General features: G+C 52.5%; 1 protein-coding gene and 1 pseudogene across 3 annotated transcripts in view; one reads left to right on the plus strand and one right to left on the minus strand.

Annotated features, from left to right (window-relative positions):
• NOL4L (nucleolar protein 4 like) overlaps window positions 1-27,203 on the minus strand; it is a gene marked incomplete at both ends in the record, with an annotated part of 124,525 nt that overhangs the window by 42,190 nt on the left and 55,132 nt on the right. For both annotated transcript variants that reach the window (XM_082856484.1, XM_082856483.1), the window contains 2 exons: window positions 16,138-16,247; window positions 24,993-25,104. In XM_082856484.1, coding sequence (XP_082712610.1) covers window positions 16,138-16,247; window positions 24,993-25,104 — 222 coding nt within the window. The remainder of the gene's footprint in view (window positions 1-16,137; window positions 16,248-24,992; window positions 25,105-27,203) is intronic.
• LOC309972823 (large ribosomal subunit protein uL23-like) lies at window positions 8,584-9,053 on the plus strand (annotated as a pseudogene). Its single transcript has one exon. The product of its transcript is annotated as a large ribosomal subunit protein uL23-like (transcript).

Below are 27,203 nucleotides of genomic sequence, written 5' to 3' on the forward strand. Positions count from 1 at the left end.
CACTTTCTTTCTCCTTTCCCTTCTCCCCCCCACCTCCCCACCCATCCGTTGGGAAATAGCAGCGTTAACGTGGGAGGGAACAGGCTCTGCCTCTCACACACTTTGGGTGAGTTACCTGAGCTCTCTGACACCGAGCCTCAGTTTCCCCATGTTGTCTGTGAGGGACCCAGCACGCAGAAGGCCTCGGAAGATGGTTCCTGCTCCCCTCCCTGCCACCCCCTCCTCTCTTCCCTTCCTCCCTGCTTCCACTCTGTTTCCTTCCCTCACTATTCTTTTTTTTCTTTTGATGTGGACCATTTTTTAAAGACTTATATTGAACTTGGTACAATATCGCTTCTGTTTTACATGTTGGTTTTTTGGTTGTGAGGCATATGAGATCTTAGCCCCCCGACCAGGGGTCGGACCTGCAGCCCCTGCATCGGAAGGCGAACTTTTAACCACTGGATAGCCAGGGAAGCCCCTCCCTTACTATTCTTCCCCCTGCCCAAGCCTGTGGCAACTTAACACACAAAGGCATTGTCAAGCTCAAATGATGGTGCCCAGGCCATGGCAGACACTGTGGACTAACTTACCTGATAGCTAGACTCAACATTTCTCTCTCCCTTGTCTGAACTACAGAAGGTGGGAAGTGAAATTTTTTCTTTCCCAGCCCCCGCCCCCCACCTGCACCCCCGCAGCTGGAAGTGGCCATGTGACCCTGGCCAATGAGATGTTAACAAAAGTGTATTGGCAACTCTCTGGGAAAGCTTTTGCTTTGCTGGACTAAGCTTACGCCACCCCTTCCCATCTTCCTCTCACCCTGAATGTGGACAAGATGGCTGGAGCAATAGCAGCCAACTTGCAAGTGTGAGGAAAAGGTCAATAACATCACAGAGACACCAACCCAACATGGCTGACATCAACACCAACAGCTGCGCCACCACTCTTCCTATTTCAGGTGTCAAAAACCTTCATGTTTTGTTATAGAGCCGGCTGGGTTTTTAGACCTGTCGTCAAAAGCATCCCTGTCTGATTCACAGGGCTCCTGTTTATGGATGGACTGGACAGTAAGGACCCCAGACCCATGTGGCCTTTTCCCTAGAGCATCAGCTCCTTAAAGAGACTGAGGAGGGGGGCTGTGTCAGGGCACCTGCTGTGGCTACTGCGGTGCAGGGTGGGGGAGGACTCTGCAGAGGGAAAGGTGCCAGGCTCTGCACAGGTGTGCCCGGGCACTTCCCGAGCCACAGCAGTGTTCCAGGTAAAGAGGATCTTCTGTTTCTATCCTATTTTTTCTTGAGGCACTTGGAGCTGTTCCAAACATCCAAGCCTCCCAGCAACCATGGGGCTGGCAAGGCATAGGCTCTGTCACTCACGTCTGCTGAGGAGGAAGCTGCAGGAGAGAGGGGAGCGGCCAGCCTGGGGCCGGGCTGCCTGTGGTCATGCTGGGCTGAACCCCTCTCCCGCCTGACCGCAGCACCCCAGCCCAAAGCTCAGGGCTATCCAGGCCCTGTTATTTACTGCTGAAGGCTGGAGGTGGGCTGGCTGGGGGCAGGAAGGGCAGGTGGGCAGAGCTCTGGGCCCCTTTCCCAGCGACATGCCTGCCTCCTGCTGACCCTTGACATACTAACTTCCTCCCCAGAAGAGTTTCCTTGAAGAAAGGGGTTCCTCTGTCCAAAAGCAAATTTTGAAAACCACTGAAGTCTGGCCCAAACGTGCTGTTCCAGTAACAGGGAAGCTGCAGCTTGGAGAAGTGAAAGTTAGGCAGCTGGTGCGGGGCAGGGCCACACCTAGGGTCGGAGTCGATGGGCTCTCTTGGCCGCTCATCTCCACTTGCTGTCACCTCCAGTTAAGCCCCTGCCCTCCTCTGGAAGAGGAAGGTGCGCCTTGAGGTTCCACGTGCACACGACAGGTGGGCGAGAGAGCACTGTCCTCTGCAGGCTGCTCGGGCTTCTCCCAAGCACATCTGCCCCTCACTCCCCTGTCCTAGTCCCCTTGCTGTTCCCAGCCTAGGGCCTTTGCACCCACTGTCTGCTCCACCTGGAAAGCCTTTCCTCTATAGGGCGGGCCACCTCCTATCAATTGGGTCTCAGCCTGGATGCCATCTTTTCAGAGAGGCCTTCTCACCCAGAGGCGCAGTCTATCGATGGTCTCTATTTTCATTCTCCGCCCTAAGCATCTCACTTTTGCATATCTTTTTTTCTTTCTTGTCTTGTTTATCATCTCTATGGCCTGTGAACTCCCAGAGAGCGGGCTCCTTGTCTGTCTCAGAACAGCGTCTGGGACGTTGAAGGAACTTAAATGATTGTTGAATGAATGAAGGAGGAGATTTTTTAAAAACTATACACACAGAGGGTCGCAGGGAGGGCAAGGGTCTGGAGGGCTGTGAGCAGAAGCGTGGGCCTTTGCCTCCTCCGTCTGAGTGGAGGTTGGGGAGCTGCCAGCCCCCCGTGGGTCGATGCCTGGTCCCCGTATGGGTAAAACAAGGCAGGCAGCACAAACAGTGTGACACTGCTGTGCTACCCTCAAAAAAAAAAAAAGAAAAAGAAAAAGGCCTGTTAATGAGGTAAACACAATCACAACCAGGAAAAATCCTGGCCATGCTTCTTCGAGTCCACCCAGAGCCATTATCTCTAATTGATCTCCAGACATCAGCTGCTGAAGCGTCTGAACCCCTCCTGCATTTTCCAGGTCTGGTTACAAAGCCCTGGCCCACCCAGCCACCAAGTGGGGTCAGGTCTCCTGGAGCAGCTCTTTGCTGGGGGCCGGGACCCGTCTGGGCCCCACCTGAGAAGAAGGAGCCATCAGGCTGCCAAGGTCGGGGGAGTCAAGAAGCTGTGGAAAAGCCACAACCCATAAATGCTCGGCGCCCCCGCCCCCCCCCCCCCCCGGAGCCAAGCAGCCCGCATTGCGGTGCCTTGAGCAGAAGTCTCCACAAAGCCACCCGGGGATTCGCCCTCAAAAACATGTGACAAGAAACAGGGAGGGCGGGAGAAAGCGCCCCGCCCACGATATCCCCCTCGAACTGGGGGATACCCAAGAACTGGGGTCAGGAGTTCCATTGTTAAAAACAACAACAGGACGTGGCCATGAGACAACAAGGCCCCTCTGGGTCTCAGTCAGGCTGGACCCAGAGTTGGAGGCGGGTGGGGCACAAGGTCGGCCATTGGTTCAGTGACCATCTGGTTTGAGCTGCTCCTTCCTGGCCCAGCTGGGGAGAGACACCTCCTTTGCTGTTGGGTCCTTAGAGACAGAGCAGGGAGTCAGCTACCTGGGTGCCTTGAGGGGCGGTTCACAGTCAGAGGTCTGAGGAGACAGAGCTGCTCCCATGGACGGAGGCCCAGGTAGCGGCTCCTGACCTTGCCCCCGCCTTTTCCCTTGACACAGATAAAGCATCTTCAGGCCAGCCCCACATGCAGGATTCTGCTCCGGGCACCAGGCAGCTCTCCTGCCTGCACCAGTAAATTATGGGCACTGCATGCATTTTCCCCCCCAGATAATGAAGCTGAAAGGCTGCGTCAGCATCCTTGCAAGCATGGGGGTGGATTTGGTAGCCTGGAAGGGGGCTGAGACTTTTGGAGCGGACGGGGACAATGAGTTGTTTAGGTTTGGGGTATCTACTAACTGCATCAGGCAACTGGCTTTGGAGACAGGATGTTGGTCGTTTTCTGCTTTCCCACACAGCTTCAGGGAAGCAGGAGGAAAGAAGAGAGACACGGACGTCTCTGAACCCAGGCTGCCCTGGTGAAAACAGCTGTAATGCTCATTTTCTTCAAGTATTTGGAAACTGTAGCAAGTTTCTTCAAAGCACCGAGGACTGTCAGTGAAATATATTGATCACTAAAACAATGCCCTGTAACAAAGATGTTTGACAATGGGTTTGTCACTTCCCTTTCTGTCTTCTCAAAAAAGAGGTTTCTGGCTTCCCTGGTGGCGCAGTGGTTGAGAGTCCGCCTACCGATGCAGGGGACGCAGGTTCGTGTCTCAGGCCGGGAAGATCCCACATGCCGCGGAGCAGCTGGGCCCGTGAGCCATGGCCGCTGAGCCTGCGCGTCCGGAGCCTGTGCTCCGCAGCGGGAGAGGCCACAACAGCGAGAGGCCCACGTACCACAAAAAAAAAAAAAGAGGTTTCCCAGAAAACTTTCCCTCTCAAGTTTTAGTGATGCCCTATTTTGCCTGTCACCATCTTTAGGAGGATGGGAACGCTGGGCTGTCAATATTTATAGCCCCCAGATTCCAGCACGGAAGTGTGATGCTCCTGGCTCACGGCCCACCCGGTCCGCTGGGTGAACAGAAAGGCCTGCAATCAAAGTGTTTCAGCTTCATGTTCACGTGGATGGATCAATGGTGCCTCAGTATCTTTCCCTCACCAAGAACGGAGTATGAAATTTTTTAAGGCATTAAACTTCTTTTTTTTCAAATACTTCTTTTTTCAAGCCAAGGAAACTTTAAAAAATAAGGACAACAAGGAGGGGAACCATTCCTGCTACGTAGTAAGATATATTAATTACATGTATTAGATATTAAGACATATTAGTCTCAATACTTAAAACAGTGTGTAGCTGGTACATGAACAGACAAAGAAACCGGTGGACTGAATAAAAGTACACTCTGTTTCAGATGGAAATTTAGTAAATTATAAAGGTGGCATCTCAGATCAGTGGGAAGAAAATAGATTCCTTAATAAATGATGTTGACACAAAAGGGTAAAGCAGGACCTGTATCTCAGAATATACTAGGATGAGCTCCAAATGGATCAGAGATCAAATATGAAAAATGAAAACACATATATGTTTTTGCTCTGTCATCTGAGAGGGTCTAAAAGAAAGGACACCCCAGTAGCAATAAGTACACTTAGTGCCCAGATCTTGGTTTTCAATATGATTCTATAATATAAGGAAGATATGGCTGATTCTAGGATCGGGGTAGAATATATACAAGATGAGCCTGGAGCATCTTGTAGTAAAGAAACACTAAAACAAAATAAAATCCTTCAAAAAACAAACCAACAAAAAACTTCAATGGGGGTATGTCAAAAGGGCACAGGAGCCAGCTGAAAGAGCTCCCGGTGGCCAAAGCCGGAACAGTTGGAGCATCAAAATAGATACAGCAGTACTGAGTTATAACCCCAAGTACAGAATAAATAGCCATATAAGTAAATGACTGAATAGATTTATAAATGAGGAAGGAGAGACAAACCTCCCATGCAAAAGAATTCCAAATAATGTATGTAGACACTCTACCCTCAAGGAGGGAAATTACAAACCCCACTGCTTAGGTGTGGGCTGCACATGGTGACTTCCTTCCAAAGTGTACAGTGATGACACCTGACAAACACTATGTCAGCCGGTGTGGCCAAGGCAACATCAACGGTCATGAGTCATGGTGACAGTAGGTACACTTGATACGATGTGGTAAAAATGGCACTCTGAGTTGGGCATTGGCAGAGGCAAACTATTGTATACAGGATGGATAAACAACAAGGTCCTACTGTATAGCACAGGGAACTATATTCAATATCCTGTGACAAACCATAATGGAAAAGAATATGAAAAGAATATATATATGTGTGTGTGTGTGTATATGTATAACTGAGTCTGCTGAAATTAAACACAACATTGTAAACCAACTATACTTCAATAAATTTTTTTTTAAATGGCACTGTGTCTGTGGTCTTCCTCCTAATAACCCATAAGCCCAGTTTTATATTGAGAAAAACATCAGAGAAATTCCAAAATTCTACAAAATACTTGACCAGCATGGTTTAAAACTATCAAGGTCATCGAAACCAAGAAAAGGCTGAGAAACTGTCACAGCCACGAGGAGCCTAAGGAGATGTGACAAGTAAACGTTAATAGTGTATCCCAGATAGGACTGTGGAGCAGAAAAAGGACATTAGGTAAAAACTAAGGAAATCTAAATAATATATAAACTTTAGTCAATAATGTATCAGTATTGGTTCACTAATTGTAACAAATGTATCATACTAATGTAAGATATTAATAATAGGGGATGGGCTTCCCTGGTGGCGCAGTGGTTGAGAGTCCGCCTGCCGATGCAGGGGACACGGGTTCGTGCCCCGGTCCGGGAAGATCCCACATGCCGCGGAGCGGCTGGGCCCGTGAGCCATGGCCGCTGAGCCTGCGCGTCCGGAGCCTGTGCTCCGCAACGGGAGAGGCCACAACAGTGAGAGGCCCGCGTACCGCCAAAAAAAAAAAGAAAATAGGGAAAACTGTGTGGGGGTGGATAATGTGGGAATTCTGCACTAGCTTCTCAATTTTTCTCTAAATCTAAAACTGTTCTAAAAACATGAAAATACTAAAAGAGAACACGGAGGCAGAGTGGAGTTAGGTTTTTCTTAAGACTCAAATGCAGAGGCTATTAAAGAAAAAAACTGATAAATCTGAGTACATAAAAATAAAAATGACACACACACACACACACACACACACACACACATCATAAGCAAGCTCAAAAGATGGAGGGCTAAGGCTGGAAAAAAAGAGGCAATGGCTAACTCTGGGGAATCAAAAGAAAGAAAATGTAATCACAGTGTGCTGATTGGCTCAGCTATGAATAACCTATACAGCCAGTATAAGAGAAATATAATAATTTACCTAAATAGGGAGGTATAAATAATACTGAGGGATGGAAGAAGGAGAAATAATACATGTGTTTATGAGAGGGTGTAATAGTGTACATACTTATCTCCTCCAGCAGGAAATTAAACAACAATAACCAAAACAGCCCAAACTGAAAAATCAAGAACTAGCAGCATGAGCACATGTTATGTAGAAATAGGAGATAAATACCAGAAGAGACAGCTAAAAGATAAGAAAGAACGGAGGCTGTCTCTGAAGGGTAGAAATTGAAGTGGGGAGGCTGGGACAGGATCTGCTGTTTTTCTATATGACTTTTAAGATATGTATTTTTTATTGATAAAAATAAAAATGAATACAAATAAACAAAAAAGATGAACACTTGAGAAGCTGTTTCTGAGGGTTAGCTGCCCTGGGGTGATGCGGGGGGGCCTGAGGGGCACAGGGCAGGACCTGAGATCAGCTACCCCACCTGCACATCTTCTCACAGCAGAAATGTGCCAAGGATCATTCTTTGCCTGGAGAAATCCAAACAGCAGCCTCGGTCAAGGTCAGTATTTCAGTGGCTTTTTGTTTTTCTTATCACAGTACAAACCTTCTACAGTGCCAGGGATTTACTGAGATGGGAAAAGGTTTGTGCTACAGCTTCTCAGATCTTGATAATGGGGCCAGTGGCATTTCAGGCCTTTCTTGGGCTCTCATGGAGGCAAGCTGGGCCCCCTTCACTCAGCTACATAAGGCGGGCTGATCCCAGAGGCCTGTGGGGGGTGTCTGAGTGGAGGGAGGCAAGAAATGGAACGTGAGAAGGAAGCCAGCAGAGGACCAGGAAGGCCTGGACTTGGAAAGAAGGGAAGGCGGCTGGGAACTGAGAAAGTGGCCCCAGCAGACCTCAATGGGTGAGCCCAGTGGGGAGAGGAGGAGAGGGACTAAAATTCAGGCAGCTAAGGCTGCAGACCGCACATTCTCACAAGTTCCATGGAGTCCGCCCCTCATATTGCTCCATGCACATTTCCAGAGAGCAAACGCTGATGCTCCAAGTACAAATACTGGTTTAGAGAAGTAGCTACAGAAAGATAGTAGCAAAAATTGCAAAGGTGAAGAGACTGATGATGGGTAGATGCTGAGGGATGTGAAAGAAAGGTGCTGCCTCCACCCTTTGCCCCTTCTACTCCCCTGATACGTCCAGGGACCAGTAAAGGCCCAGAGTATATTTACATTTTGCTTACATGCTGGGATTATAAAAGATCCTCACAAGAAAAAGGGATAAAACATGAGCGTTTGGGAAAGAAAGAAAGATGGAAAGAAAGGAAGGAAGGAAGGAAAGAAGGAAGGAAGGAAGGAAGGAAGGAGGGAAGGAAGGAGGGAAGAAAGAAAGATGCTGCCTCCCACAGTGAAGTCCAAGTTACTCTTTATGTTCTTAAGACCTACTGCCCTCCTTGACGCCCCCTCAGGGCAGACTGCTGAGGTCAAGAGCCCTCAACCTCCCCAAGGGTAGACCTCCAAAGTCAAGAGGCTCTGAAATCTTACTGGGAAACTGTGCTTTTGATCAACAAAATATCTCACTTTGCCCTATTTAATGCTTTTTTTGCCTTGAACATGTTTGCGTTGAACTTGTTTGACACTGATAGCACTGCCCTCTCTTTCTTATATTTTAATCTTCCTTTTTGTGTCATCTGAAAAGTCTTTTATAAATACCAAATGGATTTTATCATTAAAAAACCTCATCTGAGCCTTTTTCACTCTTTGTAGTGGAATTTAACCCATTTATGTTTATTGCGACTTACTAGTGTTTCATCTTGTTCCTGTTAGTTTACCTATCTTTTCCATTTATTATATCTCTTTTTGGTTACTTCTTCTTCTATTCCGTCTTTTAATTACTCTTGCTGGACTGATCAAGTTTTCTTTGGTTCTTTTATTGTTCTCTAGTCATTTAGAAGTTCTACATTCTGTTTCTATTCCATGAAGATTACTGTTTAATTTTCAAGAACACACTGGCCTTTCCACGGTGATGGCACCGAAGGCAAAGAAGGAAGCCCCTGCCCCTCCCAAAGCCGAAGCCAAGGGAAAGGCTTTGAAGGCCAAGAAAGCAGTGTTGAAAGTCACGCATAGCCACAGAAAAAAGAAAATCTGGACGTCACCCACCTTCTGATGGCCCAGAATACTGCAGCTCAGGAGGCAGCCCAAATAGCCTCAGAAGAGCACCCCTAGGAGAAACAAGCTTGACCACTATGCCATCATCAAGTTTCCCCTCACCACCAAGATAGCCATGAAGAAGATAGAGGATAACAACACACTTGTGTTCATTGTGGATGTCAAGGCCAATAAGTACCACATTAAACAGGCTGTGAAGAAGCTCTATGACACCGGTGTGGCCAAGATCAACACCCTGATCAGGCCTGATGGAGAGAAGAAGCCCTGTGTTCAGCTGGCCCCGACTATGATGCTTTGGATGTTGCCAACAAAATTGGGATCATCTAAACTGAGTCCAGCTGGCTAATTCTAAATATAAAAGTTTTCACTATTACACACACACACACACACACACACACACACACACACACACACACACACACACATCAGAACTGATGCTTCCTTAAGAGACCATTAAATCCTTGGACATGGCAAAGTTTCCATTCTGCTATTTCTCCCCTGAGCTCACACCTTGCCTGGGCTTCAGGGCAGCCTGAGGAAGGGGAAGGAGGAGATTACCATTGCTATCAAGCTCTTAAACCTGGGTGTCAGAGTCAGTACTCACAGGTTCTCCACAGGTAAAAGTCCTGTGAGTCAGGCGCTGTTTAAGTAAGTGACAGGCTCTCACTGTAACCCATCAACTGTGCTTCCTCTTTAGGTCCGCCCATTTTGGGGGGTCCTTTTGAGCAGGAAGGAGGTTGAGAATGTCCATGAGAAAAGCAAGCCACAAAGAGGGGTAAGGACTCAGAGAGAGAAGGAGCAGATCCCTGTTTTAATCCCTCCCTATCCCATAACCTGGTCTAAAATATTAAAAAGTGAATGTGGCTAGCCAAAAAGTGGAAACAACCCAAATGTCCATCAACGGACGAATGGATAAAAACAATGCGTTCTATCCATACAATGGAATATTATCCAGCCATAAAAAGGAATGCAGTTTTGACATATGTTACAACGTGGATGAACCCTGGAAACATGCTGAGTGAAATAAGCCAGACACAGAAGGACAAATATGTGATTCCACTTATATGAGGTAGCTAGATGGTCAAATTTATAGAGACAGGAAGTAAAACAGTGGTTACCAGGGGCTGGAGGTGGGGGGAACGGGGAATTATTGCTTAATGGTTACAAAGTTTCGGTTTGGGGTGATGAAAAACTTTTGGAAATAGTGGTAATGACTGCACAACACTGTGAATGTACTTAATGCCACTGAACTGTACACTTAAAAATGATTAAAATGGAAAATTTTACCACAATTAAGAAAAAAGTGGGGCTTCCCTGGTGGCGCAGTGGTTGAGAGTCCGCCTGCCGATGCAGGGGACACGGGTTCGTGCCCCGGTCCGGGAAGATCCCACATGCTGCAGAGCGGCTGGGCCCGTGAGCCATGGCCGCTGAGCATGCGCGTCCGGAGCCTGTGCTCCGCAGCGGGAGAGGCCACAGCAGTGAGAGGCCCGCGTACCGCAAAAAAAAAAAAAAAAAAAAGAAAAAAGTGAATGTGGAGAGCTTTTCAGAGTGGACTTGTTTCCTTCTCCTCTAAGGAAGATGCAAGCCTGAGAAAGTTTCACACTTGGAATGTGCTCATTTCCTGCCCCAAATCCTTGCCTGGCTCCCGAGTGCTGACTGAGGAAAGGGCTCTCTCGTGGCCTTGCTTGCAAGAGGTGCATGCTCTGAGTCCCCTCCACCACCTCTTCTTCCTTCTCCTCCTTTTCCCCAAACTGGCTCTGTTCTTCCCCAGCCCAGGTTCTCCTAGAGCTGTTACCCCTCAGCTTCCCTCACCTGGGCCCTCTTTGCTGGTCCAAATCTCATTTTCAAATAAGCGAGTGTCCCCTGAACCGCCTGGCAGGTTCCTGGTCCCCTCTTGTTTCTGTTTTCTTGTCTTGGATCACAGTTCCCTGGCTGCTGTCTTGTCCCCTCTACTAAGAAGAGCTCCTTGAGACCAGCTACGCTGTCTTACTCATCTTTGCGGCGCTGCTCTCTCGGACAAGGTCATTCACTGTGTCTATTAAACCGAGGCTGCATAATAACATTACCACCAACAATAGCAGAGGTCACTGAGATTTCCTCTGTGCTTCTGAGGTGTCCGGCACGGTGCTAAGCGCTATGCCTGCTTTGTGTCATTCAACTCTTGGAATAACTCAGTGACGTAGCTGTACTGTTATTATTCTCAAGTAACGTGAGGAAAGAGGAGCACGGAGGGGTGAAACGGTTTGCGCGGAGTCACACAGCCGGTAGGCGCCGGAACTGGTACCGTCAGCCGGACTCCAGGGTCTCTGGTGGGCGGGCTGGAGTCCTGGCTGAGAACAGTGCTGCTTCCCGCTGGCCTGGAGACCCCCCCCACCCCCACCCTGCAGGCCCCACTTGTGTGTGGGGGAGGGGGGAAGCCTGCCCTCCTCCCCCAGCCTCCAGGATCCAGGGAAAACTCAGGGCCGGGCGAGAGCTGCCGAGGAGAGGGAGGCAGACGTTAAGGAATCGAGAGCCTCCGTCACGTGGGTTTAAACAATGGGGCAGCGCACCACTTCACACGCTGCCGGGAGAACCATTAAAACCATTAGCGGGACATTAGTGCTGCTCCAAGAACTGGAGACACTGGAGGTGGGAGGCGAAGGAAGGTGCCGACAGCCCTCCCGCTCCGGAAAGAGCAAGGGGCTGGTGGAGGGGCGGTGGGCACCGGAAAAGCCTGAGCCAGGGGCTGCCCTGGGAAAGTTGCTGAGCCGCCCTGGGTCTCAGCCTCCGCTACTATAAAATGTAAGTATGTGTCGGGGAAGGAACACAGATGATTTGTCTTCCTCCTTCGGATCTGGATCTGATTTCTACAACAACAGGGTCTTGGTTCAAACACCGCGATCTCAGGAAAGATCAGGATCACATCGCCCGTAACGTGGCTATCAACTTATCCACGCACCCCTGCAGGTAACTGAGCGTTCACGAGGTAGGGGGCGACCTCTCCCCCACCCCAGCCCCCTACCAAATCCCTCCTCCCGTATTTCCTTAAGCGTTATATGCTTAAGGCGGCTCCCAGTTCCCAAGCCAAAGAAAGCTCTCTGCCCTGCCAGCGTCTCTGCCAAGGACATTTTCTCTCCACTAGCCGTGCCGGCGATCTGGCATTCAGTACCCAGGTGGCACACCGCCTCCGATTCTCAAGAGCACACCCTCATCCAGGAAGTACAGGGAGAAGCAGGGCTCGCGGCCGCGGCAAGCGCACAGGTTTGGACGCAAGAGGTCTGAGTTTCAGCTCACGTTAGTGGCTGTGTGACCTGGAGCAAGTACGGAACCTTTCTGAGCCTCAGCTACGAACCTGTAAGGCGAGGATGCTGAGCTGTGAGGGCGAGGGGTGAGGTGTGTAAAGTGCTGAAACAGCATCCGCCCTGCTCACTGCCCGTCCCTCCTCTGTCCCTCCTCTAAGCTCTTCCTACAGACCCCTTTCTCTCACTGAACTCTGAGAGCCAGCAGGGCAGAGACTCTGTTCGCTAGTCTCCTCCGTGCCTGGAACCATGTGCAGGATGGATGGATGGATGGATGGATGGACGGGTGGACGGGTGGATGGGTGGATGGGTAGGTACGGGTGAGAAAGGAGTGAATGACAGGAAATTATACAATCAGCTTATCTGGTAGGTGGGAACAACAGGGCCCAGAGGGTAAGGAGACTGAATAGGATGGAAAATCAGCATCAGAAAAGCAAAGCGGGTTGTAAAATGGTGCAGACGGGGTAATTCCCTTTTCTATTCAACAGTCTGGAGGGGTGGACACCGAAATATCCACAGTGATCTGTGTGGTGAGATGATGGTGACGTTTGTCACCATGCTTTTGCGTTTTGGCAACCGAGGCCATGTGTATTTGTGTAACTAAAAGTATGAAAGAAAATAAAATGAGACAGAAAACAAACCAGCGGCTGCGTGAAGACGAGACCCTAACATGCCTCTTGGTGCGTCTCGCACACGGCCCTGAGAGGGGATTCGAAACATCAGCGGCTGGGGGTGCACTCGCCGGCCGCCTCTGGCCCTATGAGCTCGGCCTGCACCCCTCCCTAGGACCCCATCTTATCAGACAATGCTTTGGAACATTCTCTGAGACAGTCCACATCTCATGAAATCTTCACACCCTCCCTCCTACGAGAAAATGTATTAACCATCAGTACAACTAAATGCGATGTCAGTTTTATATCTTTATGACTGTTTTCCCAAGTAAGGCGGAAAAAAAAATTTTTATCAGGCTACCCTCGCCTATTTTCAGCTCCATGTGGCCACCGCAATGACGGCTCCTGGGGGGTCTTGTGTCTTAGGGTGGAGCTCCTGGAGGGTGGAGTCTGACCCCTAAATGTCTTGCATGTTGAGGACACCATAAATATTTGCTGCACTGGATCAGATGTCAAGAATCTTTTTTGTTCGTGTGAACATTATTATTAGATTTTCATATTAACTAATGTCCTCCGTGGAGAAAGACCCATTTCTCAGCACATTAACCCAACACAACTGGACAAAAGGTAACATGGTTCTGTCCAGTCCACAGGCACACTCCACCGCCTGTTCGTTGTCTGCTCAAAGCCAAGTGAGGGGAACATGTTCTACTTGCCTCACTAGTATAGTGTCTCCTGGATATCTAATGCTGGAAAAAAATGAATTCTTAGATTTTTCTCCCCCAGAGTTTTTAGACGTAGCGCTTTGCTCGGCATTAATAAAATATCACTTATCCCATTACTTTAGATTTGGGTTTGTTTTCCGTGTAGCCTGCATGAGTGATTTGTAGACACTACAGGTGTCTTCTGTTGGCAGGCCTTTCGGGGTCGCAGGGATGCTGCAGGGAATGAAACTACTTTCAGAGCCTTGCCTTGGGACGTGGGGTTTGACGGCAGCAGAGGTAGCCCTGTGGCTGCGTTGGGATAGGGAGCCATTCACCCAGTCCTGCTCTGACTGCACTACAGGAAAGAAGCTACCAATTCAAGTATGTATTTTCAGTTCCAACCCAAGCTGAAGAATCAACGACATCTGGGCCCTTGGCCCTTCCTTGCTGCTGCAGATAAATAAACTAGTGAGCAATGCGACTTCTTGTTTGCCACGCGCCTGGCTATAGCACCGGGCCAACGGTGCTGGCCGAGAGGCTGAGGCCTTGAGCGCTCACTGCAGTGCGTGCAGTGTGGGAGACTGACAGCTGAAGGGCCCCAGGCACGAGGTGGGGTGCCGCTTCTCCTGCCAGGTGTGTGCAAGGAGGGTCTGAGCCTTTATCCCCTACCACGGGAATGTTCAGATGATCCCCATCTGGGAAACCAGAAATGCAGGCAAGGAAGACACAGCCAACTCCACTGTCCACGGAGGCCACCCCAATCTCAGCGTCAGCCCCAGCCGCAGCATCCTGGGGACAAACACATCCCACAGTTCTCCCTCCCTTTGGGAGTAGCCTGAACCTCACCAGGGCAACTTATCCATCTTGTTACATGAATTTCCGTTCATTCACAGATGCGCAGCAAGTGCTTATATGCCCAACACTGTGCTTCTCCCACTTTCCTTTAGCTACAGAACTCCTCACACTCCCCGCACCAGCCACACCAGCCTCACAAATTCTCACTGGTGCTGTCCTCCCTCGAGCCACAGGGCCTTTGCACAAGCTGTTTCCTCAGCCTGGAGCTCTCCTCCCTTCAGATCTTGATCTCAGCTCAAGCACCCCCTTCTGAGGCAAACCTTCCTGACCCCTGCCTCAGTCCCCGCACCGTGTCCATCTAAGTACTCATGGCACCATGAGTCTCCTGCCCGGCACTCGTCACAGCTGCACCGTGGTGGCTTATTACCATTTGTGCGTAATTTTTTCATTAGTGTCTGTCTCCCCCTAGATCATAAGGAGAGCTAGGAATGGTACTGTCTTTGCTCATCCCCAGAGCCTGGCTCACGGAGTGGGGCTTCATAAATATTTGTTGAATGACTGAATCCTTGCTAATGTACCTAACCTACAGTCTTAATGCCCCACAGACAGTAGGAATTTGTATACCAAATGAAACATAACAGAATCCATTAATGAGGGGTCACAGAGTGGGCTACGCTGACCACTGCTGGTTCTGGTGGTGAGCTGGATGGAGCGCCATTTTGTAGAAAAGAAAGAGCCGTGGGGCTGTACTCCGGCTGTTTGGCTGTTCGAGCGCCTCTGCTCTTCACCCCGCGTGGCGGTGTTTAGATTTTAAAGCTATTAACAAAACAACACCCTTATAACTGGCATTCCTGCACAAAAACAACGTTACCACTGTGAGTTGAAAATCCAACACCATTTTCCCCACTGACATTGTTTGTGAGTACATGAAGTTTCTTAGGGATGCAACCATCATAGGATAGACCATCTCAGATGAAAAGACGCAAGAGACACAGACGGCTCTACTACCCAGAGCCAAGCTTACTTCATTTGACCTTTGGAGGCTGTAAGGATGGGAGGGCACACCATGCCTCCTCCTCGGGGGAGTGCAGAACTCAAGCCAACCAGCTCAGATCCTCAAACTGGGTGCCACAGCCCCAGATGCCACCTGAGCGCGTCCTGTAACATCACCTCGGAGCTGACTGCAGAGCCATCACCCCCTGGGCGGACACAGGCTCAGGTTGTCAAGGAGACCAGCCATACCCAGGACGGAATGCACCCAGGGCTGAAGTCAGACTTTCAACGGAGGAGAAAGAACCCATTCCCCTTGGCAGGCCTCAAAGATACAGTAGGTTCATGTGTCACAACAGATGAAAAAACTTGAAGCGAGAGGTTAAGACATCATTACTCTAGTTTTCTGGGCAGCGGCGGAGGGAGGGGGTGGCACTCACCTAGTCCTCCTCTGAAAGACAGTCAGGCTACTTGCCTTGCAAAGGGCTAGAAGGTGGGCTGTGTAGAGAGGCAGGCAGGAGGGGTTTTCTTTTCATAACCTGTTTCCATGGTGCCTGACAGCCCTGGGCAATCCACAGCTGGGGAGTCTTAGACAGCCGGGGAGGGGGAGCCCAGGGCCTTATGTCACCCAGGCCACCCTCCAAGGCCCATCTTCTTGGCCTGTCTGGGCCCCAAGGGTGACAGAAGCCACAGGCAGGCAGCAAGGGCCCCCCTCTCACGGGGGAAAGGAGCCGAGTGATGTAGCAGACAAAGGGCAGAGCAGAGAGAGAAAAACCCAAGGGCCAAGGTGGGCAGCTCTTACCCACCCCCTTCCTCGCCCCTGCCCTGAAGGAAAGTTTCACTGAAGACCCGGCAGACCCTCCAACTAGGAACACATTCCCTCCCTCCCCTCTCAGCCTGGACTGCATGGCCCAGATAACCAGATAAGGGCCTCTTTGATTTCCAGTGTGTTTACACAGGTCTCGGAAAGGATCGACCATATCCAGGCAAGTCAGGGCGCCTCCAGGGTGGGTGACGGGGGCGGACGCCTTACCTGCTCCTGGGAATTCATCACGCGCAACTTCATCTGCTTCAGGTACGTAGAGGTGAGGGGCATGTTGTAATCGATAATCCCGGAGACCAGAGGAGAGGGAGGCTCGTTTTCTGGCGGAAAGAAGAAAAGGAAGCCCCTTTCAGCCTGTGCTGTGGGCCACCAGCAGCCTGGCACCCACGTGGGGGACCCAACACAGGGACTGAGGAGGAGGGAGGGGAGGCCGGAGATCGCTGACTGGGGGCTCGCCCGCCGTGCCTGGCCCGTGGATGTGGACTGCATGACGCTTAAGTGCCAGTGTTTAGTGAGAGAGTTCACCGTTGAAAACCAGGGATTTCTGACTCCTTTGAGAAATGGAAGGTCTGGCCGCACAGGGCCCGCACTCCCACGTGGCAGACACCCACTGCAGCTGAGCAGCAGCCGCTCCTTTTAGACAGAGTGTGAGGGCTCCATTTTGCCACAGTCCCCACCCCTCCCTATTGCACTGCACACTTTCACTCAACGATGATGCCTGCCAGGCCCCTGAAGTCATTTAAGTTTCCAATGCTGGCCTAAGCCAGCTCACGTGCCACACTGTCCCACCCCGTCCCCCAACCCCCACGGTATCCCCCCCAAAGCACCGTCAGGGACCACATCACTTGCAGGTCTGGGCCAGGCCTCCAGTATGCCCAAATTCTAGTTCCTCTTTCATCACACAGAGAGGAGCATTGTTCCTCCCATTTATTGCTTTCTTGTCCTGAACATCAAAGTAACGCGTATCCCTTTTGTAGAGCATTTGCAAAGTGTGGAAAGATGTAAAGAAAAATTTTAAAAACCATAATTGCACCAAGAAGCTTGGCATATGCTTGTTTATTTTTTCCCCGTGATTTCTCTTTTTTATATACTTGATATCACAATGCATACAGAGAATTACAGTCTGCTTAAAAAAATTTTTTTTTGCTTAACATTTTCTCATAGGCATTTCCCCCACCATCAAAAATCTCGTTTTGCTTTGCAAGTATAATTTTTATAGCCCTGTACTATTTTATCCTATTTTCCTTAAGTCATTCCCTTATGATTGATTACTTAGGTTGTTTGCTATCGGGGGTTACTATAAACACTGCAGGGGACATCCTTGTGCAGGAATACTGGTCTGTATTTACGATCGTTTCCTTTTTAGACCAGACTCCAAGACGTGGAATTTGTGGGTCAAAGGGTAGGACTCGGAAACTCTTGAGATGTCTGGCCATGCTGCCTTCTGCAAAGGCTCCTGCAGTGGACACTGCCCAGCCGTTGTGTTCTGCATCTTGGGTGCCACGGTGGGTACCATTTAGGAGAGACTGCAGTGGCACAGGAATGAGTCAAGAAGATGAGAAGCATGATTCGAAGGGAGCCCATCATGTCTCTCTCCAGTCCAGCTTCCCCTTCAGATGTCTCCTGCTGTGACCAAGCTCGAAACCCTGGAGTCACCCGCTGGGACCCGTCACACGAAGCGGGGCCTCATTTCGTCACTTAGTCGCTTGACCTGGCTTCACCCTCCGTCCAGGGAATAGTCTTGGTTACCTGTTCTCTGGTTGCCTCTTCCCCCCGTCTCCAAGGGTGCCAGGCCTTTGACCCATGTCCCCCCTGGTGCCTAGTTCTGTTCACGGGCTGGGGTTTGAGTGGTGCGAGAAGTGGGAACGACTTCCAGACGGGCCAAAGCCTGCCTGCACGTCACCACAAGCACCGCGCCCAGGAGATGCGCTGGACGGGAGCGGGTGACAGGGCTGAGGTGGAGAGAGGCAGGGATTTGCAGAATCTGCCGCTCCAGAGCCAGAGCCCAGGCCAGACAGGCCCCTGCGACCTTGAAAACGCTCTGCTGAGGGAGAGAAGCCAGACGCCACAGGACAAATACGTTGTGATTCCACGTGGATGGAACATCTAGAACAGGCACATTCACAGAGACAGAAAGTAGAAGAGGGCTTCCCTGGTGGCGCAGTGGTTGAGAATCCGCCTGCCAATGCAGGGGACACGGGTTCGATCCCTGGTCCAGGAAGATCCCACATGCCGCAGAGCAACTAAGCCTGCGCCACAACTACTGTGCCTGCGCTCTAGGGCCCGCGAGCCACAACTACTGAGCCCGCGTGCCTAGAGCCCGTGCTCCACAACAAAGGAAGCCACCGCAATGAGAAGCCCGTGCACCGCAACAAAGTGTAGTCCCCGCTTGCCACAACTAGAGAAAGCCAGTTTGCAGCAATGAAGACACAACGCAGCCAAAAATAAATAAATAAATAAATTTTAAAAAAAGAAAGAAAGTAGAAGAGAGGTTACCGGGGACGGGTGTCTGAGAATGGGAAGTTACTGCTTCACGGGTCCACAGTTTCTGTTTGGCGTGATGAAAATGTTTTGGAAACAGACAGTGGTGATGATTGCCCAGTGGTGTGACTGTAACTAACACTGAGTTGTACACTTAAAAATTATTAAAATGGCACGTCTTGTGTTGTAAATATTTTGTCACAAAAAAGAAAAAAGGCAAAAAAAAAAAACCCAATAAAGATGTATTTAAAAAAACCTATAAAGGTGTACTAAAAAAAAAAAAAAAACACCAATAAGGATGGATGTACATAAAAAAAAAAAAAAAAAGGTAAGAAAAAAGGCCCCTGCAAACTAGGGGGAGAAACTACCCAAAGGGCAGCGGGCAGTTCTTACTTGGCGCAGATAGAACAGCCCTGCGGAAAACAGGGTCCACGCGTCTTGGGATGGTGTCCTTCTGGTGACTGCACAGCTTGAGTAACACTTCTTATCAAGTTTCATAAAAATGCAGAGCTTTGTTTTGCTTTTTTTTTTTTTGCCTTTGGGCCGTGCCATGCGACGTGTGGGATTTTAGCTCCCTGACCAGGGATCAAACCCAGTCCCCCTCAGTGAAAGCGGTGAGTCCTAACCACTGGACCGCCAGGGAATTCCTTGTTTTGCTTTTTAAAGCTGTGTTGTCTTACGCAGAATTTGTGTGTCCAGGAGGAGGTAAATGTCACTAATAGAATGTCTCAGAAACTGGCTTGGAATGGGCCAAACCTTTCTTTTTCTTAAGGGATTTCCTCTTGGTCTGTGGCAGAGGGGTTCTCTAACACCAGTGTGCACTGGCCCCTCTGACACAGATGCCCAGTGCTGTGGGGAAACTAAAATGCATTTTTGTGACCTTGGGTCCTCTTCTTCTTGCCGCCCCACCATCAACCCAGACGTGACCTCTTTCAACCCAGGGGCGTGTTGGGACCTGGCCTCCGCAGCTCCATGAGGTTGGATACAATATGTGAGGCAGACATTGCAGCCACATTGAGATGATGTCACTCAAAAGAGCCGTGGTTCCTGGTTTGGAAAGTGGGTCTTCAGATGGAGGACTCTGCCGTTTCCATTTCACTTCCTCAAAGACGTGGTTGTCTGCTGAAAAGCTGCTGGACAACATGGTAGATGAGAAGGGACCTCCACCCTAAGGGTCGCCGGTCAGAGACTCAAATGAAGACTTCATCGGCTGCCATGGCGACGCTCTTGTGTTTTGTTGTCCACGGAGGCCGGACACTGTGTTCCTTTATGGATGGTCACCCGTGTCCTGCCTGAAAGCCATGACTACTTACGAAAAGGACACTTTAAAAAAGCCAGGTATAGCTACGTTTAGAAGAAAACCCACAATGGCTGGGAAGGCACTCTTGGGGGGTGGGAGAAGGGGTCTTCATTGGCCTGTTCCCTCCATAGCAGGTCCACCGATCAGAAACTGCTTCCAGGGCCCGGAGGTGAGCCAGGAGAGCTCGGGAAGAGGAGGCCGGATGCCCTCGTCTGGGGAAGCAGGGACATCCCGGGCACACACACGAATCCATCCGAGATCGGTGTGCAGTGAAATGCTTGCATCTGCAGTTCCGGAAGTGAGGGTTCTGTCGGGGAGGCGGGACCTTGGTGGGTGGGACACATTCCAGGTGAGGGAACATGCCAGGGAGCTGGCTGTGGGAGGCCAGAGCTCGGCCACACCACAGCAAGAAGACAGGCAGGCAGGGTTTTCGGCAGTGGGAAGCCAAATGGTTCCGGGGGTGGTAAGTACCACACGCGAAGATGAACAGCTTACTAGGAAAGAGCTAAGGAACAGGGCCAGTGGGGGCGCCATGGAGTCCGGTGCTCGCGGCGGGGTGGGGGATGAGCTAAGGTGGACACACGAACAAGGAAGAAGTGGCTTCCCTGGGCTCTGATGGGCAGGCCAGGTTCCCGCTGTGGTCAACAAATACAGTGGCCACGCCTGAGCCACTACAAGCAACCTGAGACCACGGGTGAGTTAGGAGCTAGGAAGGGTCACGGAGCTGAAATAACCCAGTAGGTTGTTGGTGAGAGAAGCAGAGAAACCACACAAAGAAATGTTTCGACACCTTTTTGCCAAGAAAAACTGAAACCAGCCCAAGCACTAGTCCTAGTTTTACAGGCCTTGAAAATAACCAGCGATGTAGAGGTTCTCCCAGGGCCAAGCCGAGAGCTGATCACAGCTGGGCTCCAGTGACATTTGCCAATCAATGCAAATTCCAGCTGAGGTGGTGGCCCGGATCCTCCAGGTGGAACACAAGGTGGCAATTCTCATGAGTTTCCCCCTACAGGATGGAAGAACTCCTCCGTCCAGAGACAGCTGTAGCTGCTGGATGCCAGGGTGAGACCTCTCGGGGTCAGAGCTGGGGGTTGAAGGACGTGTGCGTGATGAAGGCCTGGCACAGAGGAGCCTCGAGAGCGGCCAGCCTGCCATGGGGCTCAGATTTGGAACTAGAGAAGCCAGGCCTGGGGCTGGCTCAGATGAAAAGACCTCTCTCCCGGGGAAGCGAATCAATAGGTCAGCAAGTCTTCAAGGAGCACTGATGTGTGTGCGTTCAGGGTGGGGACGGTGGGGGGAAGGGCGTAGGGACGGTGCCTGTGCTCAGCAGGGCAGGACTGATGGCGAGTCCATTAGCGCTCCAAGGAGGAAGAGCTCACAGGGCTGTGAAGGAGCTCCAGGCAGCCTTGTGGAGGGGGGATCTCAACAGGACTTCCATTCACACTCAGATGACAGCCACTGAGCCCTGCCAGAGCACCACGCAGACCCTCCTGCGTGGTGCTCCCAAGGACTCCGTGGGGTGGGTGCTCGTGTTAATAACCCCACTTTACAGATGAGGCAGCCACACGTGAGGAGGCTACGCAACCTCCCCAGGTCGTATAACGAGTGAGTATGAGAGCCGAGAGAGGACAGGCCAGCACAGGAGAGACTGCAAGGGCAGAGGAATGAGCCGGGATGGGGTCACATGGGGCAGGACAGGAAGGGGGGATCTGGAGGGGCCAGGCAGGGAGGGGGTTGGAAACCACAGAGGAATCTGGGCCCGGCTGCAAAGGCGCTGCCACCTGAGTGGATGGCTCTCGCTGAGGAAGGGACCCTTCTGTAGGTGACTGGCGTTGCCCACTGCTAACTCCTAGTCTGCAGCCATGCAAATGGTATTTCATCACATCAAAGAAACGTGAAACGTGCCCCCGAGGCCCCTCACCCCTGCAGCCAGAGCTGGGCCCAGGGCACACCCACTTCTCATCTCTGCCTCCTCCAGTCCAGACTCAGGGGCTGGTGGAAGAGGAGAGTGGAGCCGGCAGGCCCTGGAATCTCCCATCCTCGGACTTCCTGATCCCCGGCAGCCTCCTTTGTTCGTGCTTCTGGCGCTGGGGGAGGGCACAGGGCTGTCCAGCCCCCTACCCCCCCACCCCGCCCCCCCCCCCCCCCCCGTGCCGGGACAAACCACTGAGCAGGGGAGGCTGCTTTGCTTCCTTTCTTTCTTTATAACATGAGGCCAGGAAGCGAGGCGTCCTCCCAGCAGCCCCTCGAGAAGGCTCCATCCTGTTCCCTGTCTCCCTCCGGCCCCACCTTCCTGGGACAGGAACCTGGGGCCTGCCTCTGGGCCTTGGGGCAGGCTCTGATTTCCCCGGAGGGCGGGCGAGGGAGGAGGGAAGGCTGGCAGAGCAGGGGTGCCTATGAAAGAGCGGTCGGAGCAGCTGACCACATCCAGAGAGGCCAGCATGGCAGGCGGAGACAGGATCTCCAGGCTCTCAGCTGGGGCAGGAGAAGGGAGAACCTGCCAGCTGGTGAGGGTGGTCCAGGCGCTAGTGCCTCTGGCCATCAAGCAGACAGGGGAGCCTTTCAGCCTCTAAGGCTCTCCACTGGCAGCCTCCAGAAACCAAACCCTTCCCTTTTGCCCAGCGGCCAGGTTGCGGACCCAGGGTGCTCACCTGGGTGGGTGACTGACCGTGCATCTCCCCGTGGGACCCCTGGACATTGGCAGCCTTGTGCCTGGGGGGTACAACAACACGGCGGTAGGGTGGGGGCAGGCTGATGCTCCCTAGGCAGCCACGGCACCAGGCGCCTGGCAGAATGGGCTCGTTTAATTCAGTTGCATCCTCATGAAAACCGAGACGGGGGAATTCCCTGGTGGTCCAGTGTTTAGGACTTGGGCTTTCACTGCCATGGGTCTGGGTTCAATCCCTGGGGATTGGGGAACCAAGATCCTGCAAGCTGCGTGGCGTGGACAAAAAAAAAAGAGAGGGAAGCATTACTCCCATTTGCTGATGGGAAGGTAAGTTCTCCTGCCTTCTGGGGACCTCGGACAAGTGATTTCACCCTGCACCTCTCTGTGCCTCCTTTCCTTAGCTGTGAACAGGGACAGAGCCCTCACAGGATCATAGGGGCTGTTATGAGCAGCTGATGTTCAGAGAGGCCCCTGAACCTGCTGAGGGACACACAGCAGGGAGCAGGGCGGCACACCCAGGCCTGCCAGACCCCAAGCCCACTTTCTGAGACACTGAGGCCACACAGTCTCCTGCTCCCTCAGCATCTCCTCCTCTCCCTGCACGGGAAGCTCCACTCCTGGGGACAGGGAAGTGGCACTCTGCCCGAGGACAGGCAAGCATGGGCACGGCGCAGCCTTACTCTGCCTGCCCTCTGTCTCGCTGGCGCAAGCCCCTGGACAGAGAGGCTCCAGCACAGGACCCATGAAGCTGGGGCGTGCGCTCTCTGCCTCTCCCCCTCCCTTGGTCCCCCCTCCCTCCCCCCGGAGACCTTGCTGCCTCTACTGGGGAGTCGGGGGGACGTGAGGATGTCCTCCACACCAGCATGGAGAAGGGAGCAGAATAGAGCCTGCAGACGCCCCAGAGCAGCCCAGAAACACAGCCCCTCTTGGCCTGCCTTTGTTTCCCCCAGGTTCTGTGTCTGACTCTGCCAGTTGCTATGGAAACGATTAGGCCAGCGCTGGAGGGGACAGGCGGATGGGCGGGCAGGGACCACGCAGCCACCACCAGGGCCCGCGTCCCTGGGACCCAGACCCAGGCAGGGCGGGGAATGCAGCAGGGAAAGCCTCCTGGCCCATTGGCAGGTACCAAGTGCTGTCTTGGTGCAGGGGATGCAGCTGCTTAGCGGGGGCCAGGCCACGTGGGGCAGGGGCCTCACTCAGGCCCCACACGTTATCACAGTAACTGCCACAGCCGTGGCTCACTCCTCCTGCATGGGAGCCCTGTGCCAGGTACAGGGATTAATTCTCATATTTCATCAGAACCCTGCCCCCCCACCACCAGATAGGTGCCATTATTAACTCCATTTCACAGATGAGGAAACTGAGGCTCACAGAGGTGAAGTCACTTGTTCAGAACACATGGCTGCTGAGCGGCAGAGCCGGGATCCGAACCCACCCAGTGCGGCCCTGGAGCCCCTGCTCTTAAACCAGGAACGCAGCACTTATGAGGGATTAACTAGATTAATTCCTGTCCCTCATGCTTTAGTGGTCATCCAATGAGCTCAGTGAAGTGGCCATGGCCTAATGGCCCCCAAGGACAGGAAAGCCTCTGGGTCTGGTGAGGTGGCTGCTGTCCGAAGTCGTATCAGGGACTACCAACCAGGAGGACAACCTCACTCGACACCTGTGCTCCAATTCCTTTGCTGTCGTCGGGCCTCGTTGTTGGTTTCTCCACGTATTTGGTGGACGCCACTTGGGCACCACCTGAGCAAATGGCTCACCCTTCATTCCGAGTCTGTTCCCATCCTCAGGCAAATGCCCACCGACCTCAGCAACCTTTGCGGGCCTGATGCCTAGGAGCCCTGATAGGTCAGCCACCGGGGCATCATTTCTCAGTGCTGAGTTAAACATAACGGCCTGTCTCGCTATGCCAAAGCCACCTGCGAACAGATGGCCCAGACTTACTGGAGGCCTCTGGGATGTTCGGGTAGAGGCTGTGGGAGACTGAAGCGGGGATCTCACTGGGCAGGGTAGAGCTGGAGAGCTTGGATGTCGGTCTAAGGGACCACCTTCGGCTGATCACAAGTACTCTGGGCATTTTCAATTCTAACGACTCCCCACAGATCTCCTGGGTGTGCACTGGGGGTGGGGGGCAGGGGACAAATACTTAGGGAGGCCTGCTAATGGCAGGTGGGTGGCCATAGGGTAGGCGGGTGCACGCAGTGGGGGGTGTGCTCCTGTCCTCAGAGAGTGTACAGTCGGGTCAGTGAGACCAGATCCACGTGCACGCCGCCTGGGGTGAGATCTGGGAGGCAAGTACTGCAGAGCTCAGGGAACGGGGCAAGGTGGCCATTTCCGTCTGGGACCTCGGTGGGAGAGGAGAGTCTTGAAGGGCAGTAGGAATGCGCTATTGGTTTTTAAGTGAAACTTGACATTTAAAAAAAAGTTTTAAACAAAACAAACCTAAAATGAGGCTCTCTGGGCAGCTCCATGGACCCACACTGGCCTCTGGGAATTGTGACAACTGCTGGCCATGCACTTTTCTGTCCGTGCCAGCAAAGGGCAGGCCCTTCTGGGGGAGAGCCCCTCCCCGCAGAGCCTCCCCTGAGCCTCCAGCACGCCCACCTCCTCCCCTACCTTTGGGCTCCAGGCCGTTGGAATTAAAGTGCATCCTCTTCTGACACTCTGTGCAGCTCATCAGGAACCGGGTCACAGCCTCTCGCGGAAGGAAGGCGTAGGTCTCGGCGATCTGGGAGAGAGAGGAGGTTTGCTGTTACATGGACCCTTGGGGAGGTGGCTTGGTCACCGGTTCACCAAGGGCTGTGCTTCGGTGGCAGGCACTCTGCCCTTGCCAGGAAGGGCAGGGATTTGAGGAGCAAGGAGCAGATGTCTTAGAGTGTCAGCCATGGAAATGAGTCAGTACTTTTGCAGAATACCAGCAGTTGTAAATTTTTCAATTAAAGAAGCTTAAAAATTGAATAAGCAAAACAATGAAACATCATCTAGTCTTTAACCTATGTTCTCATAAGTTGGGAATATTCCTCTCAACATATCACTGCTACTACTGAAAAATGATTTGATAAACATCGGTCTAGGGTAGGAGGAGACAACTTCCACAATTCGAGATGAAGAAACTGAGCCTCACTTACAAAGCTACCGGCTCCGGACCTACAAATGGAACCCGAAGCTCTACAAGCTATTCCTTGATCTACTCACAGATCAAGAGAGCTGTGAAAGGCTGATGCCAAGCGGTTCGATTTTTCAAATTGGACAGACTCTTAGGGACCCCCTTGTTCCAGGTGAGTTTATGAGGCCCAGAGAGGTGAACCAATTCGCCCAAGATCACACAGCTCCTTAGAGCAATGCCAGACTAGAACCCAAGCTCCAGGTCACGCCCCACAGCTGTCTCCAGGGGGCCTCCCCTAGCTAGGGAGACAGAGTAAGCAGAGTGGGAGGGTAGGTGAAAGAGATGGGAGGCGACACAAGAAAGAGACTGGGTGGGGGAGTGGGGAAGAGCGGGGTGTGGGCCCAGAAGCTCAGTCCTCTCCTCTTGTTCTGGGTTTTGAGAAACCCACTGGTCCTGGTTTGGCTGCCTGAGGGGCCCAGAGGGACCTCTTGGACCCGGGTTTCCTGGCTGAGGCCGGTGGCTGCCCGGTTGCTGGTTTTCACGTTTCCCAGAGCCCAGGCCCTTCCGCTCCTCTCCACTAAGGGGCAGCACCACCCTAGCATTCCGCCGTTCTCGCCGCAGCCCAGTCGGGAAAGTTGGCCAAGGGTGCTGGTCAGCCCACAGTAGGAGGGGCTGCTCTCCAGGACGCACCTGGTCTGCTCCTGCGGGGTGGACACGTGCCCAGCCCCATCTCTGTGGTGGCTAGGAAGCAGGGCGGGGTGAGGCAGAGTGGATGGGGTTGGGGGGGTGCCAGGGGGCCCCCCCGGCTGCGGCCAGGCCGTCAGAGGACCAGCTTAGGCTGTGCTGCCTGCGGAGCTCCAGGGGCCGCTCCTGCCTGGTGGCCGGCTACAAACGCAGAGTTGATCTTGGTGACACAATTGTTATTTCTCAGCTGATTTGATGCTCTGCGGAGCAGGCAGGCTCCTTGATGAGTTATCTCCCTTCCAAATTCCCTGTCTGATTGCCTTCCTCTGGAGGTCAGGGACAAGGGCAAAGCCCTGCTCTCTGATTGGAGCTGGTGGATGGGAGGGCGTGAGGGCCGAGGCACGGGGGCTCTCCTGCCACGCATGCGGACATCTTCATCCCCAGCCAGGGGCTGCCTGGTAGTCTTAGGGGTGGCAGGTCCCTCTTGGGCCTGCGGGGTTGGGAGGGATGGGTCCTGCTGAGGGGCTGACGGCTGCAGGAGTCAACGGGCAAGAGGGGAGGATGCCCGCTGTGCCAAGCAGAGGGCCAAGGCTCAGTTGGGCCAGCAGACGACCTCCTAGGTGCCCGAGGTGTGGCCTCTCTGGTCAGGCCCCAGAAGAGCTGAGGTGAGGTCGTGGAGGAGGAGGGCTGCCGTCTGCTGGGAAAGGAAGGGTGACACCATGGGGAAAGAAGCCCTACTTTACTACCCGGAGCTCACCGGCCGCTGGGCAGAGACAGAGTTTCTGCAGGGCTCAGGGAGAGCCTCCTGGGTGGGCTGCTCTGCTGAGGGCTGCCTGTGGCATAGGCAGAGGCCCTGCTTGCCGCCTGGCCCACTGCGGGCACAGGGACAGTTACGAGAGAGCGTCCTACCCAGGGGCCGGAGTGGCAGCCCCAGCTCTCCCGGCCTTGGCAGGGACCCAGCAGTATGCAAAGGCTGGCCGGAGTGCCACAGGGAGGTGGCGCACCGGGCACACGCCTTCTGGCCCTGGGTCCCATGG

Source organism: Leucopleurus acutus (genome assembly GCF_964270905.1).
Source record: "Leucopleurus acutus genome assembly, chromosome: 16".
NCBI lineage: Eukaryota > Metazoa > Chordata > Mammalia > Artiodactyla > Delphinidae > Leucopleurus > Leucopleurus acutus.